Source organism: Chaetomium tenue (genome assembly GCF_020726465.1).
Source record: "Chaetomium tenue strain MPI-SDFR-AT-0079 chromosome Unknown F5144scaffold_5, whole genome shotgun sequence".
In the NCBI taxonomy this organism is placed as follows: domain Eukaryota; kingdom Fungi; phylum Ascomycota; class Sordariomycetes; order Sordariales; family Chaetomiaceae; genus Chaetomium; species Chaetomium tenue.
In genome coordinates this window covers 2,241,601-2,257,199 of record NW_027117333.1, presented here as the reverse complement: position 1 = coordinate 2,257,199, position 15,599 = coordinate 2,241,601, and the positions used below count along the sequence as shown (strand labels likewise).

At 54.9% G+C, this 15,599-nt stretch overlaps 6 protein-coding genes across 6 annotated transcripts; 2 read left to right on the top strand and 4 right to left on the bottom strand.

Annotated features, from left to right (window-relative positions):
• Positions 1–595: 595 nt before the first annotated feature.
• Positions 596–1,529, top strand: F5144DRAFT_622085 (uncharacterized protein; the record flags this gene model as incomplete). The annotated part of the gene is made up of 4 exons (XM_066792090.1): positions 596–655; positions 706–933; positions 1,244–1,400; positions 1,438–1,529. 4 exons carry the CDS (start codon positions 596–598, stop codon positions 1,527–1,529), a joined length of 537 nt encoding a protein of 178 aa, XP_066641456.1.
• Positions 1,530–4,917: 3,388 nt separating this feature from the next.
• Positions 4,918–5,085, bottom strand: F5144DRAFT_594168 (uncharacterized protein; the record flags this gene model as incomplete). The annotated part of the gene is made up of 1 exon (XM_066790545.1): positions 4,918–5,085. The coding sequence occupies one exon, from the start codon at positions 5,083–5,085 to the stop codon at positions 4,918–4,920; it is 168 nt and encodes a 55-aa protein (XP_066641455.1).
• Positions 5,086–5,298: 213 nt separating this feature from the next.
• On the bottom strand, positions 5,299–6,764 carry F5144DRAFT_294483 (uncharacterized protein). The gene has a single exon (XM_066783836.1). The coding sequence runs from the start codon at positions 6,493–6,495 to the stop codon at positions 5,761–5,763; it is 735 nt and encodes a 244-aa protein (XP_066641454.1). The 5' UTR covers positions 6,496–6,764; the 3' UTR covers positions 5,299–5,760.
• An 872-nt stretch (positions 6,765–7,636) lies between these two features.
• F5144DRAFT_594167 (uncharacterized protein) lies at positions 7,637–9,176 on the top strand (the record flags this gene model as incomplete). The annotated part of the gene is made up of 6 exons (XM_066790544.1): positions 7,637–7,750; positions 8,118–8,364; positions 8,394–8,411; positions 8,798–9,040; positions 9,086–9,114; positions 9,147–9,176. The coding sequence occupies 6 exons, from the start codon at positions 7,637–7,639 to the stop codon at positions 9,174–9,176; spliced, it is 681 nt and encodes a 226-aa protein (XP_066641453.1).
• Positions 9,177–11,499: 2,323 nt separating this feature from the next.
• On the bottom strand, positions 11,500–11,881 carry F5144DRAFT_577884 (uncharacterized protein). Its single transcript, XM_066789229.1, has one exon. The coding sequence runs from the start codon at positions 11,788–11,790 to the stop codon at positions 11,539–11,541; it is 252 nt and encodes an 83-aa protein (XP_066641452.1). The 5' UTR covers positions 11,791–11,881; the 3' UTR covers positions 11,500–11,538.
• Positions 11,882–14,398: 2,517 nt separating this feature from the next.
• Positions 14,399–15,579, bottom strand: F5144DRAFT_294412 (uncharacterized protein). The gene has a single exon (XM_066783835.1). The coding sequence runs from the start codon at positions 15,300–15,302 to the stop codon at positions 14,592–14,594; it is 711 nt and encodes a 236-aa protein (XP_066641451.1). The 5' UTR covers positions 15,303–15,579; the 3' UTR covers positions 14,399–14,591.
• Positions 15,580–15,599: the final 20 nt, after the last annotated feature.

Sequence of the window (15,599 nt, the reverse complement as noted above, 5' to 3'; positions counted from 1 at the left end):
TCGTTCGCCCTCGTGAGCTTCGATGTCCACCTTCGTTCTGAAACATTGATTATCTTCCCCTGTCATTTCCTTAATTTGACTGCCTAAAGAGAATGGTGACATTTGAATTGGTAGGGTGAACTCGTTCCCATGATGACTGGGTGTGTAGGAGGTACCTCCGGTGGATGGGTCCAGCACGTGAGGCCCAATTTCCCTTAGTCCCCGGGGCCGGTCCATGCCAAACAAAACATCATTTTCAGCCCGCCAGTGGGGTTACGCGAGGAACTTGAACTTGAACGAAACACAAATCAACACCTATCGCTGCCACAAGTCAAGGCCCGATACAAGTCCAAGACCCAAATTAGCGAAATTGAATCGACCTGAATTCAGCACCGACAACCCACTGCACCGCTCCTCCGCATTGAGACCCAGGAACGCGGGAATCTTGCACGCCTCCTGCCCGTACCCGGCGCGACACGGTCCGTCATGTCATTGCCTGGGCCCCGGCTCACCGGCACACACGGACAATGATGAGCTTGCGGGGCCCGTTTCTTCTTCGGCATGCTCCGTTAGTTTCTGGATGGCGTGGGGCCTAGACTTGTTCAGCCGGAGCAAAATGGCGGTCGTCTCCGTGACGAAGTTCGAACATGGGCCTCGGCCGGCGTCGCGAAACGGTGTAATGGCAGCCGTCCGGCAGGCAACATGGCAACATGAAGTGGCAAGCAGTGGAGCCTCCTTCTTCATCTTCTTTTGGCTTCTTACGGTGCCTATCTAGCCCATCTAGCGAACGTCTTCGAGATACATGGGCGGGCAAGCAACAACTGGCTGGTCCGGAATGGGTTGCCGACCCTCGAAACGGACGGCCCCACGCACTGGACTCGCACTCGCGCGTGCCAAGCCCGCCCCCAGGGCCCGGAACGACACAACGGGGACTGCGACACAACACAGCGCGGGGTCCGTGATGTCGACTGCGCCTTTCCCGATTCGGACAGGAGTGCTTGTCTCAATGATCGACCTTCTCTCTCAGGCGCTGAGGGTCAATGCTCCCCCGACTTGGCTATGCGGCTTGCCATTTCTGCGACCGCTACCGTCTTGTCAAGCGGGGTGGGAAACGGAATCTGTCATGAACCTCCCTTTTCGAAGGCCGTTGTCGGGGACCCCTTGCGCATTGAGGGCTATGACAAAAAAGCATGGCTTTTCTGTTCTCTATTCAGGCACCTCCTATCTGTGGACGGGCCCTGCTTCGCCTCATCTCGATCCCTAGGGGAACCAGAAGATTGTCAACAATGGGTTTAATGACAATGGCCGGCCGAAACCCCTCACAGCCCGTGTACTGTGTAGGGAAGGAACCCAATTCCGTGTACTTCAAACGGTACACAGTACGGGCTGCGGCCAGGCGGCTACCAACCAGATCGGTTACCGTCACCGGAAACAAAGCATGCGTGTCCGCCTGTGCAGATGGCCTGGTACCCATCCGATTCATCCAGATCGACCTCAGGCCCCCTGCCCAATGGTACATCCCGGACAGAGGAACAAGCGCCCTTCGCTAATCTCTTTGCACCAGCTTCGGACGCTCTCCGGGCCACGTCCGTGCTCGAGCTTGGGGTCCCAGACAGGACCTTGCTTGTTTTCCTGCGGCTAGTCCCATTTCCAGCCCATGATACCCGCGCCCCCGGTCCAGCGCCGAGTCGCGGATCAACCTCACACTTCAAATCAGGCCGATGGCCGTTTATGCTTGCCATCCCGTGCGGCAGCGAAGCGGATAGCCGGGCTGTGCTGCTGGTCAATCATCATCAAGGCGTTTGCTGGCTTTCTTGAACGTTGCAACCGGCCTGTTAACTGTCATTCCCCGACCCCGGCCGCCCATCCTTGGTTTGCCCGCTCTGTCCGGAAATCGGCCGCTAGTGCGTGTGGATAGGTCTGTCCTCCGAGTCGTCGACCTCAGGGGGTGGGTAGCCAGGCCTTGACTTGTGCCAGAAGAGGAAACCAGCGTGAAACCAGAGCACACAATTTGCTTGAGCCCTGTTGGCCGCCACGGGAGCAAACAACGCCGGCTTCCTAGCTCCAAGGGCGTTGCGGACATATCCCAGTCCTATTCGCGGCGGGATAATTCCTGGTCTCTCCGGGCGGGATCGCCATTATCACGCAAATCCCTTACCAGGTGTTGAGCCCGGAGCGACTCACTACCCTGCACGACACCCACCAGTCATTGCCGTTTCGAGATGACGTGCAGATGTTTTTCATGCACCCCATGGGAAACGGGCCTGCGAACTATCAGTCCACCCAAGGACGCCGTTGGTTTCCACTACGTACGCTCACGGTGTGCGTCCAGCGCCCGGCTTATACACCCCCTATCCGGAAGCGGCGACCAGCAGTCGGCCAAGATCCTGTGGCCAGGTCCACAGCCTTAACACATCCCCTATGGCTGCGGTTCTGTCATCATGAGGGGGATGGAGGGAGGGAGGGAGGAGCAGGGCGTGAGGGGAACGTGGGCATCGGCTCTAGGCTATAGTCTACCGCCGCTATACTTCCCCTCCTGCTCATACCCTTGGCTTTCCGCAAGACGAGTTGGCTGCTGCCGCAGCCGCCGGGCTACCGTGGGGGGTCGGATAGCGCTGCCAACTCATCATGGTGCCATCACTGATGGGGTCCGATCCATCCTGTTGGTCCATCCGTCCCTTCTCGGGTCGGCCCCGTTGGCCGAGGGGCGGAGCGGAAGCCCTTCACACCCTCCCTCGCCCTTCCTGCATGCCTTCGTAACCGCTTCCTCATCCCATGGCGGCTTTGAACCACGCCACCACGAGTTCTGGTTATCGGCGCATGGGCTGATAACTCACAATTTTCTCGGCGATGGCACAGAGTGGTCAATGATTGCGCCGTGTTGGCGGTTTCTGACTGGACTGCCGCCGGGCTGCTGACCTCAGAGGAGGCCAGACACAATCTATGGCGATATTGGACATGGCCAACCAACCAGCCTTGCCGACGAGGTCGAGGTCTGTGGTCAGACGTCATGTCGCCTCGCGGAATTGGGTCTCCGAGAGCGCGAGGTGAGCAAAACTGGTCACCACCTCGCCCCCACCAACCACCTCCCCCCAGTGGATGGGGGAAACCTGATCATGGGGCACTCAAGTGACTGCATTTGGACCCCCCCAGCCCGGATTGCGGGCTTAAAACATGCAATAAGGGGCCCAGCCGTGAGGACTCGGACCTCCTCGACAGAGAGACGTGCATGGCGGGTGTGGTGGACCTTCGTTGCCACACCCAGTACACTCAGTACTAGGGTTCTCTTGCCTCATGGACAGACAGCCCACACACACCTTCTTCCAGTGAAGCACCGATCTTTGCCCCCCTCAGCACGAGAAGCATGCTCGCTCAGCTCTCACCCCCTCGGCACTCAGTGACCAAACCAGGATGTCGTCGAATCAGGGGCTTCTGTTCTAACCACGAGTAACCGCCTTCACCATGAGAACGGCCCGAACCACCCTCACCCATCACACCCTACCTACCTGCCGTGCCCTGCTCCTGTCAACGCGTGGCAACAACCAACAAAAACAGACAGACGACAGCCAGCCAACGGAAGTATGTCGGGATCCCGCAAGGTAGTGTGGTGTGGTGGTTGACATTGTCCCCCCGTCACGTCACGCTTCGGCGGCATTCCATGCAGCCTTGGGCCCCCCTAGCGCCCTAATGCACGTCGACGCGTCTGGAAGCATGCCGACTTTGACAGAGGAGGCAGGTACCCGAGACAACTGGCGAGAGCCATGAGTAGTGATGCTACCGCCCACCCCATCCACCAACCCCATCCTGTGAGTGTGAGCGTGAGATGACACGGCCATGTCGTAATTAACGGCTATCAACGGGGTTCAGTCAGATAGTCAGACACACACAGCATGCGGTAGGCGAATGGAGTGAGGTGAGGATGATGATGATGACTTGTTTCTTCTTCTCCTATGGCCGATGCTATTCCCAGCCTACCGAGCCGAGCACTGCTCTGATCCCACCAATGGACACAACACAATCTTCTCCTTATGTGCCTGCCTCCGTACACGTAGTGGCGACTCACCCCTGCCCACTACTCGAGGCCGGTGTCGGGGGTATCAAGCAAGACCTTGAGCCGTCTGAGCCGTCCCTCCACCCTTCCGTCTCCTTCATCGGGCTTCATCCCGCATCCTGCCGTCTGTCCCGAGACTGCACAGACACCCCGACATACGTACATACATACATACATGCAAGTCATGCCATTCAACGTATCATTCCGGCCCGTTCCGGCTGGGTAAGAAGAAGAAACAAGACAAGAAAAGAGGGGAGAAAGATAGGTGTTCGGCCGTGTGTTCCGTGGTATCATCCGCGTCGCTGCGCTGTGCTGGTAAAGACTGATTGTGTGGGGGTGCTCTGATGTGGCTCGTGGGTGGTTGGTTGGTTGAGTGGTGGTGGTGGTGGTGCCGGTCCAGGAAAACGCCGTCTGATGATAAGTGTCGTTGGTGGGGAAAATATGGAACAAAGAAAAAATGCGAAGATGAAAAATAGGCCGTTACTTTTTTCGCTTCGTGACTTCATTACAATGGTGTAAGTTCTTTCTGGGTATCGATCCATGGCGGTGAAGATGGTTGTTATAAGAGGAGTGGCGTGTGGGTTGATGGAGACCGGGAGCGGGTGGTGTGTGCCGTGGTAATGATGGTTTGCCGTGTCTTGTCCGTCAGGTTTGGACCAGTTCGATCCAGCCGATTCCAGTTCGGCAAGGGAGTTGGTTGGTGGTTGTCTCGACCTCTCCGTCTGCACCATCCCATCCATGGCTTTACCGTCCAACCATGTTCCCCCCCTGAGTAGGATGAAGTTGTAAGGGGAGAGAGTCAAGTCTGTTGGTCGTACAGCAGGTCGGCAGCCCAACTCCTTGGTTCCACTCCACACGCACGCAAAAGAGCCATTCGGCCGACTGCTTCAGCCGCCGTGGCATATCGGGCACTCTCCCGGGAGCATGATGTAGCGCTCGTGCGGGCCATTGGGACAAGAGCGCTTGCGGCTGCCGTCGACCGATGTGCGGAAGAAGTGGGCCCCGGGGTCGACACACGAGGTGTAGATGTAGTAGTTCTTGGTGAAGTCACACATGGCGAGTGACTGAAGGATAGTCAAGTATCCAATGTGAAGTAGATGGGATAGTGAGTAGTATTGGTTGTAGAGCGGACTGGACATGTGTATTAGCTTCTGAGGACCGAAGATGGTGATGGTGAGTCCAGAAGGGGGAACCTACAGGTGGATAAATATAAATGAAGACGGTAGAGCAGGGCCGGCTGGGCGGTTGGCAAGGCGGGACCCTCCTGGGATGCAACGGCGGGATGTCGGGGGAGGCCGATGAGATGATGTTGATGATGGGATGGTTGATGCTGCCGAGGGGCAAGGAAGGACCCGGAAGCCGGCGCTGACTTATATAAACAACAGGACCAGGCGGAAGGGGTATATCAGAGGATGGGGCCACTGGATATGGGTCCACCCAGATGGAGACAACCGGAGTAAAAGCAAGACGACGAGGCGTGGATCAAGAAGGGACTAAAGGATCCTCAATGCACAATTAGACCCCTGTGGTGAACATCGGGTCTGTTTGTTGTGTCGGCCGGGCCGCCGGAAACCAGAAACGGCACGGGCAGGTCAATATCAGAGCTGTCAGATGGCCCGAGCTGTGATAGGGCGCCAACGACGAGCTGGTCGCAATGTAGAGAGGGGGCCACGGACAAAGGCCTGTGGTCAACAAGCCTGTGGTTGCGGGGCGAAGGGTATCTTTGTCATTTAGGCGCTTGAACAAGGCCCATCAGCGACCGTCATCTTTGGGAAGGTGAGTGACGTGTCTGTCGACGGTGACCAGGGGAGGACGAAGTCGCGATACAAGAAACAGGGCCCAAAAGGGTAAGAAACGTCAACGGAGAAGACGAGGGGGGTGGGTTCAGAAAGTAGAGGGCGGTTATTAGAGCAAATATAGCATACGCCTTGGCTGGGCTTGTCATAAAAAAGAAGGAAACGAGAGACGCGCAGTATCTGAGAGCTACAAATGTAGTCATGATGGGGAGGAGCCACGGGCACATCATTCCGGCCAAGGACAAGTAGAGTGCCAAAGAGACCGTGGTCGATACCGAGCCAGGGCATGCCGCACTGGCCTTGATCCTGGATCGTCGGATGAATGGGGTGGGGCGCAAGGAAAAGCACTTTCTCGGCTGTGAGCTTGGACGCCAGACGGTGTGTGCGAATACTCTCTCTCTTTTTTTTTTTTTTTTTTTCACCCACGCAACCCGGGCCAAGCAAAAAGCCAGGGAGAAGAAATGTGGTGGGCCGCCGAAGAGTTGTGCGGCATGGCGTACCGACAGTACAGCCCGTCTCGTCGGTGCGGATGATTACTGCAGAACGGCTCGTGTCGAGCTGGTGCGGAAGCCCATGTTCAAGCGCTGCCGATTTGTGTTTGACAACCGTTATCACAGTCGTTAAAGCGTGCCAGGCACCTTGACGGGTCGAGCTTCTGCCACACCCCATCCGACCTCCCTCGCAGCATGCACCCCTCGCCGAACAACGTGTGCATGCTGCGAGGTAAATCTGCCCCTCGCCTCATCGGTGCAACCTTGCATTGGCGAGTCCAACGGTTCCCCCCCCCCCCCCGCCTGGACCCTCGTGCGAGTGCTGGAACCCCTGGAGCAAGGGGGAACCCAGAGGTGGGGTGGTGGGGTGGTGGGGTGACATGCCAGGGAAGCAAGGTGCTCGCAAGCCACAGAGGTTGAGGTGAGGGCTAGGGCAGCGCCGAAGGAAAGTCCCATTGTTAGATGGTAATCCCGTCATGCCCGCACCGGTCTGTAGTCCTGTGCCTTGCTGCCCAAGAACATTGAGGGAGCCCCGGTGAGCTTGTTGCAAAAGGGCATGCTTCTCGCAACGGGGAGCAGGCAACAAGAGTCAGGGGGGCAGCAAGGAGCTTGGGCTTCCGATTGACGAATGATGGGTGGTGTCAAACAACACCCTGGACCACACCTTGGTTTGCGCACTGACGCTGATGAAATCCGTCGCAGAGGGGAGTGGGAAACATGAAAAATCTCAGCCCCGTAATCGTGCCGCCGCAAGCGAAGGTCCGGTACTTGGTGGCATTGCTCGCATTAAGGTGGTCCTCTCTCGGGTCTTGCCTCCTCCCAGTGATTGTTAGTTTCCGGTGTTGGTGTGATAATAGCTCCCGGCTGTTATAGGGTCGGAGAGCCAGCTGACAGCTTTCTTGTGGGGATGCTGATCCTCGACCGCCGTTTTAATGGCGTGCTGTACGAACGACTTCCAAGGATGACCGAGTCGACCCTCATCTCAAGGCTCAGATTGCTCGATATTCGCAGCCAGAGGTGTCAGCATGCCCGTAAGCACCTTAAACTCTCGAGCGGAAACCTGGCGGTCGATGAGACGGAACTGCTGGAAACCCGACACGTTGAACGCTCCGGCGCGCAGCATCTGGAGGAAACCCCACCCCGGACCCAAAGCTGAGATTGATCGGGCGAGCGCTCTTGGTCTACTTTCTTCTTGCCCGGTCGAGATTTGGAATGCTAGAAACTCGAATTAGATCTCCCAATCCGAGCACTCAGCTCCGATATTGGCAGCCAAGGTTTGACGCGAGGTCCAAGCACAGGCGAACTGGCGCGATGCATTCATGCAGCCGCGCCACAACTTCTCAGGAAGCAAGATCCGAATCTGGGATGCCCTTGATGAAACCATTGGCCAGTGGGTGGCTCGAGAGCTCGGCTGCCCTTGCCAGGGAGGACATGTACATCTGTACATACATACGAAACGACCCCCCGGCACCACAACTGGACTGGAGCGCTTCCGGTCGTCGCAGCGAGCGATCAACTCAGGCTAATCAATCCCACGATTGCGTGCATCGTGTTCGCGGCCGTCGTGAGGCTCTCCCGTCCGGAAGCCTAATCGCGCACGGGCTCTTGGTCAGGGCTCGCTCCGGGACGTGCGCAGGCGCCTCGAGATGGATGAAGTCCAGCAAACGGCAAGAAGACGATAACGGTTGGTTTGGTCGTGCTGTGTTGCTAATTCGGAGCAAGGGCTGGTTCCAAACTTCGGGATGAACGTCCTTGGCCTCTCGTGAAAAGCAACGACCAAGGACTGTGAACATGTCACAGGAGGTTCGCCATTCGCGGAAATGCCCAGTATGGGGCCCGGACTTCCCAAAAGGGCGATGCGATCGGCAGGTCAAGGTGAAAAAGAGGATTCCCACGCGGCGAATCCTCCATAACCCTTTCCGACCGATGTCGAAACACGGGTGGGGTCCCTGCTGCTCATACCGGGCTTCAACTCAACTTGCGGAGGTAGGCCCGGTGCTCAGGACTTTTTGTCAGCATGATAGTCAATCTAACCGCACCCTCGCCCGTACCCCCCGCCCCTCGTTGATATCCTAGATGGGGGCGATGGATTCCGTCCAGGGTTTCGCGCACAGAGGATTGGGAATGCCGGCGCTGCCTGTCAATACCGCGCAGGCTATTGAACCGATATTGGTTGGAAGGGCGTCAATATACTTGGTATGTATTTCCCCCGAGTACTCAACTTCGCAGATGTGCTATTTTGAGCCATTCGTCTCCATCCCCCTCATTTTTGCCGATGACAGAGCGGTGACCGAGCAGGAGCTGTCAGATGACCCCCACGGCACGGAGTCGGTCGGGGAGGGCCAGGAAGGGACTCAGAAATAACTAGGTAGTTAATGGATGCGCCGACATGATGATTTGGTTGGGAGTCGAGTGGGCGTCCAGATAGGTGCCGCCATGCCGATCGGCCTCCTGCACGATGCAGCCCTGACGTGCTGCAGAACAGAGCCGCGATGCACCAGCCCGTGCGTGTTCGTCATGTCCGCGGCCGAGTGCAACATTCGCTAGCATCTGCTTGAAACCTGAAGACTCGCCATTGGACGTTGGCTGCCGTGCCGGGCTTGGGTCGTCACGGCGCCCCGGTCCATGGCCCGCAACCCCCGGTCCCGTATGCCGGCGTGGGCTTGACAGGCTCAAGACAGGCAATGAATGGCAGCGCAAGTTGGATAGCTTCCGGGGCCGGGGTCCCTAACGCCGGTCCTGGAAGAGCAAGGTCGGCCTAACGCTAGGTCAAGATACAACGTCGCAGCGCATACAAGTACCTACATACTTGACGGATGCAGCATCGAGCCAGTTGAAGTCCCCAACATGCGACGTTGATCGTCGCGGTTGCGTGCTTGCTGCGCGACTTGTGTGGAGTCGTTGCAACGGGAGGGCGTGGGGAAAAACAAGATGAAGCTGCAAATGGAAGCGACACTCACGTTTTGGGAGAAGATTCGGCCCCATTAGGGTCCTGCGGGGCCCCCACAGGCCCCTTCCAGGACGGAAGCACCGAGACAGGTTCGAGTCTGCAGGAGCAGGAGCAGGAGCAGGAGTTGGAACTCGGACTGGGACTGGGGCTGGAGTAGGAGTGAGAATAGGTACCTATCTAGGAGCAGGAGCAGGAGAAAATGAAACAGCGTGGCCCTAGGACAAAACTCGGATTGCGGAAGTGGCACCAGTATCAGGATGGAAGGGAAGGAACGGCCCGTCCTGCACACAATGAAGCAGGAAACTGCCTCCGCATAAACCATACAAAACAACCCCGCGCTTCTTGGCCGAGCAGTGAATCGGTTTCAATTTCATCGGGTTCCCACCTCGATGCGAAAAAGGCGCTTCGCCGCCACGACTTGGGCGTTTTAGACCAACAAGGATCTCCACCTAAACAAACGGTTTCTCTCCTCCCACCTCACCTCCTCTCGTCTCCAGCTCGTTACCTCGTACGGATGCCATGTGATGAAGCCTCTATCCATGTCACCGCTATTCTCAAATGATTCCATCGGTCCACTCATACGAATTACCCAAATTCTCACGCGGTTTTAAGCTAGGCGTCGTTCAGAAACACCGAGTCATCCGTTTCCTCCAGGATCATATGTACCCCCACCCACCGACTCCACATGTCAATGGGTTCGGATCATGCAAACAACGGCGGCCACCTCTTCGCATGTTACAATGGGCCTCGTCCACTCCGCGATCCCATCCATCATCAATCAGCCAGGACTATCGTTGCCTCGATAGTCGACCGGGGCTTTGGGCTGCGTTTCTTCCACTAATCGAACCACATGTTGCAGCCACGCCGTTTCTTGGCTGCCGGCGCAGAACATGCAAGTACATGACGGTATGTACCGGCCCAGAGTACAAAATGATCGGGCAATGATCCCTGAAGCATGGTCTGATGTCTGTGCCCGCCGGCGGTATCCCCGAGGGTTTCCGGGCCACGTTATTTCGGCACTCGGCCAATTCAAATCAGTTCGATCACCGGAAGCATAACCGAAAACTGAAAGTCTGTCAATGTTGACATGCTTTGGGTCTCATCGCTTCGGCGCAACCAACACAAACCGGGCTTTGAGTCTCAAACTTCCAAATCCAGACGTCTAGCGTCCCGGCCATCACGTTCCGCCGTGATGCCCTGACCCCGAAACAGAACTCGATGGTAGCTGTGAAAGCTAGAACTTGCTTGGTATCCGACCGTTGTTCCCACGCAAGGGTCAGGCCTCCAATCACACGTTGCGGGGGCTGCCTTCGTCCCATCGGCGATCCGGCAGCGGGCCCCTGTCCTAAACCCTTGCGCGGCCGAGAGACATCGCCAAGAGACAAGCTTCTTGCGAACCGTCATCACAGTTTCATCCAGTCAAATGAACTCGAACTGTCATCTCTCGACGTGATAGCCCACCCAGTCCCGCCGCTAGCCCGGGGCTCAACGGGCTTGAATGACGGATTGGGGAAGCGGAGGATGACGGCGATGCCTAGGCGCAAAAGTCAATTGTTGCCCCCCACCCAGACCAACGACATGAGCCAAGGGTGCGATCTTCCGCTACTGTTTCGTCTCAGGGGTGAGACCTCTCCACCATCGTGGTCTCGTGATCCTTGATAATGCTGCTGACGGAGCAATCAATCATGCCCGAGCAAAATTCAGTGCGCAATCTGAGTGCGAGGAGTACGTGCATGTTGGTTGGGGCCGACAGACCTTGCTAGCCTTATTTGCATACGCTCCGGTTTTCTGGGTAACTCATGGGATGCAGAGGGTGAGGGGATATGGTATCTGAGCGACCGACTTATACTCTTAGGTCAGCGAGGGCCTCGCTATGAGCTATGCAGGGCCGTCAGTGTGAGCCAGTTGTTATTTGGGCAATAACCTCGGATCATCCCTGAAGGCCACATGTCATCGAGCGTTTGTAACGGGCTTCTCATCAGTTATTGGGCCATGTGAAGGTTCTTCTTGTCCACCGTGATTGCATATGGCCAACCCTTTCCCATAGAAATCTTGAAAAAATAGTAAAGCTTTGGGGCTCAATTCACATGTCTGGACTTGTCACAACCACCCGAGGTTCAAGATAGCAGGAAGGCATCTGAGAACGTGCAAGCCTTGAAGCTTGACTCAAAGCTTAGCTCGGAGAATCATGCTATGGGTGTGTTCATTCCCCATCCGTGGAGTACATGTCTCCTTTCCAATCCACGATACCTTGTGACCTCTACACCCATTTCAACACAGGTACTCATCTTTGGCGAAAAATAAAGTATGATGGTCAACCCCAGGCGCACCTTCTATGCCTCGCGTATAAACTGCGAATGGTTGCCCCTTGGTGGATTCAACAGCTAAACCAATAGTCCGCCTCTCCGTACTTATATGTACATTGTCTCTTGTGGGAAGATAGAGGGCATCACCCTTCTCTAGGACGCTGAATAATGGGAACAACTTACGTATAGCCACCTTTTTCGACAGCCTGATACGCATTTGAATAGTCCTACCATCTTTTGCGAGCCCTACGGCTCAAATTCATGAATTTCTTCAGCGACACGTGAGTCAATATCTTCTGGTCATGGGTTAGGTGTGGTCATTACGCATAGTCATGATATCAGACTAGATGCCAGGTGACTAACATTTGGAAAAGAAATTACTAATTGCGTGATAGCCATAGTCGTCAGCATAGTAGAGCGTTAGACCTTCAGTTACAAAATACGGCACTGTATCAGCTCCCACACCATGGACCGTTGATCACATCTACTAACATGCCAATTCGAGCTGCAGTACTAATGTGGAGGTACTGTGTCTCTGTCGTTTCTGGGCAGCGTTGCCCCAGTACCGTGAGATCCATTGGGCATGATGGAACAGGGCTAAAGTTGACGTCTAGTTTGGAGTAACTATGGCGGCGAGCAAGGAAAGCATGGCGAGTGAAACCGAATCTGGGTGGCACTTAAATAATATTGTTGGATACCAATCAGGAGACTGCAGGCCCTTTGCCAAATAGGATTACCTATACTTGCCGGCGGTTGCTTCGGTTCATAGCGGCCCCTTGAAAGATATAGTCCCATACAGTCTGGTGAAATGGGTCAAATTTGTTCTGGGTGTGGAGAAACAGGAAGGAAACAGGAAGATAGAGTTATCCCGATCATGGTATTTGACATTGTACCTGGGCGAATGCACGTAGTTTGTTCCCCTTACTACTACGAGCTGCTGTTTTAGCACAGGCTAATAGTACTGATACGTCTCAAAGGCGTGGCTTGACTCCTTAACTCTAGTATGAAGGGCTTCCGGGGCCCCTTCTATCAAGTTATCCCGAGGTAGATGGGTGTTATACTTACTTTGACAGTTGCAAGGGAGTGATACTGTTTCAACCCTCCCCGTATTTCCCCGGGTGTTTTGCATCTTATCTTAAAGTCACTCCATCCTTTTTGCGTCGTTTACATTTTCTACACAAGAAGCAGCCGCAGTCTCAGAGTGCAGGCGCCCTGAGTACCCCCTTACGTTCTGGAATTCCTGATTGTGACGAACCTACTTCAGGATCCTATCCTGTTAGGGTTCAGCTTCGTTGAAGGTAGTCTCTCGAGGATGCTTAGGTTCGGTGCAGCCAAAGGGTGCACAACAATAGACTTGTCTCAACAGTAGGCTTGCGAGCTTGTAGCGAACTGTAGTTGTGATTGCTAACTGGAGAACTCCCAGAGCTCTCCAGAACGAGTGACTATATACTATCTAGTATCACTATCCCGCTGGTGATAATCCCTCCTTGTCATCGACAACTGGTGATAGTCACCCAGTGTCACCGACAGTCAGTGATAATCCTCCGTTATCACTGACAGCCCGTGATAACCATTTCCATTGATTCTTAAGCGATTGGCTGTTAGCGTCCTGCGCGTTCGGCTGCGACCGCCCCGGGCCGCTCCCTGGGTCATTCCGTGACACTGATACTCTCTTCTTTCGAACGCAATGGGGGAGGGCCCACGTGGTGATTCCCGATATATGGTAAGCAGCAAATCGGTTCCAAAACCGCAAATGAATGGGTTATGTTGTTCCTTGTAATGACATTCTTGCACGGCATCTAGGGGGTATCGAGCCGATGACGATGAGAAAACGTCGAGGAGCATGATCACTGAAATCATCGGTCGGTCGCCCTTTAGCTAAGATAGGTAGACCGAGCTTGGAAGACAAGTAAATATTTAGGAAAATACAATAACTCGGCAGGCAAGGAAAAGCAATCAGGTGAAAGAAAATGTGAATCTAGGTTTCCTAAATTTCTAATAGCTTGCCTTCGTTCCTTCTTTAGTCAACATCTACGATTAGAACGTGCCTTTTCTTCTAGTCTTCTTCTTTCTTCTTTCTTTTTACACATCGGTAGGCAGTGATATAAGTGATAAAGCCATTTTCTAGTGAAGGGTGGTTGGTCGAAAGGGGGCTCATCTCGAAGCATTCGATAGGATAATCGAGTTGTAACGGGGGTTATCGAACTTTCTTTTCCATAATTACTACGTCATATCTAGGTGTACTTGTAACTGCCGTGCCCGCTACTTGGTAGTATACAGCATGTTGTACCACAGCTTCATTGTACGGCCAGGGATAGTTTTGGAACGACATAGCTCCCATCCGATGATTCCTCGCTCGGAGTGTTGAGTTGAAGAGGGAAGGGTTGGTTAGTTTGCCAATGAACTAGGCAGGAACCTGACGGTCTCGGTAGGCTTATTTTCCTGGGACTGATGCTCTCGCATGAAGAAACGCTGGAGAGTGTACACCCGGCAGCCTTCCCTTCCCCTGTCCTCTGTCGATGCTCTGCTAGTAAGCGAAGATCGTACCTACCGGTGATAAAGCTAGCCTTAGACCATGTGAGAGACACGGAGGTGGGTTCAATGCAGTATTCAGAGCCTGCCGTGTCATAAAGTGTAAATCAAATATATCGATTAGGACCGGACCTGTCCTTGTTCGGGCTTCGAAAGCACTGAGAGTATAACTTGCTGGCTTTCAGTTTGCTACCTAGCCCGCGTCTTGAACCTCTTGAGTAGCAACCAGGCTCTAAGAGTCTCTCCGACTATTGTTGGGGACGTACCTGTATGAACTGCACCACATGCCATCAGCAACTTAGTACTATACTTACCGGGTGGCAGGTATGTACCTACCTACCTGGTAGGTACCTAAGCAGCAAGGCGAGACACTAACAGCACGGGCAAGACAACCATCAGAAGACTACTTGTACCCACGGTAGCAACTACCTCCGACAGGAACTCATCCCTCATTATAGAGTGTGACCAGGAAGGAACTGGAAATGTTCAAGCTAGTAAGGTATTCCCAGCAATGTCGGCCCTAAGTTTGGCATCCAAGTGCGGGAATAAAACATCAAAACGCAAGTGACGTTCCGTCTGTGTTGTGCGCAGGAGCAATACCGAGCGTGCATTAGCGCTCCCACCTGACATGGTTGAAAGTGTTGGATACGAGACGCCGAGAAACGGGCTGTTCGTTTGGAGAGCAAGCGCCTCGGGCAAGGGGCACTGGGCCGGAAAGGGTGAGACACAGGCACAACGTGCCTTCTTGAAATTTTCAGCTCTGCGGGCATCGTGCCCCGCCATTTGGACACCCGCGCAGCACCTCTCAGGCAGTTTCTCGCGTGGCTTCCGGGCCCGATTGGAGGGCGTTGTTCGACTTTGGACGCGAGAGACACCAAACGGCATCACACTTGTTGATCGCCGCGCCCTCGGTGGAGCACCTGGACAACACAGCTGTCGCCGGATCAATCGCCAGCCAAACATGCTGTCTCGCTTTTCCGGCCCGACAATGCAGGTCTGCAGGACGGACGGGATGGCGTGGCAAGGCGAATGTATGTTTTCCCCAGGATGATGGCCATCGGGGAGGCGGGTCTTGTCATAAGCTTGCCATTGCCCACCTCCCGCATCCCTTTCATGCGTGTTCTCCCTCTCGGGTTTTGCGATCGAGATTGTGTTGAATGGCTGCAGCATCTTTGAGAGCGGGGTGACCACCTGCATTCAGTACCAATCGGGCTTCAGCTTCGAGGTTCCATGCCGTCGCGCATGACAATTAAACGTTGTATTCCAATCAGCAGGTTCGACGCTGACGGCGCAATTGACCATCGACATAGCCGCGGGCGTGTAACCGACTCAAATACTCCCTTTCCCGCAGCATCGCCTTCCTGATTTCGAAAGGTGGTTGGCGAAGACGAGAATTGGCCGAGCTGGGTTAGGATCCAAGAAGACAAAGCCCGAGAGAGGCGAGCATCTCAGTGGGGTTAAGCTGTTGGCCCAGCTTGCCCAGGTCTCAAAAAG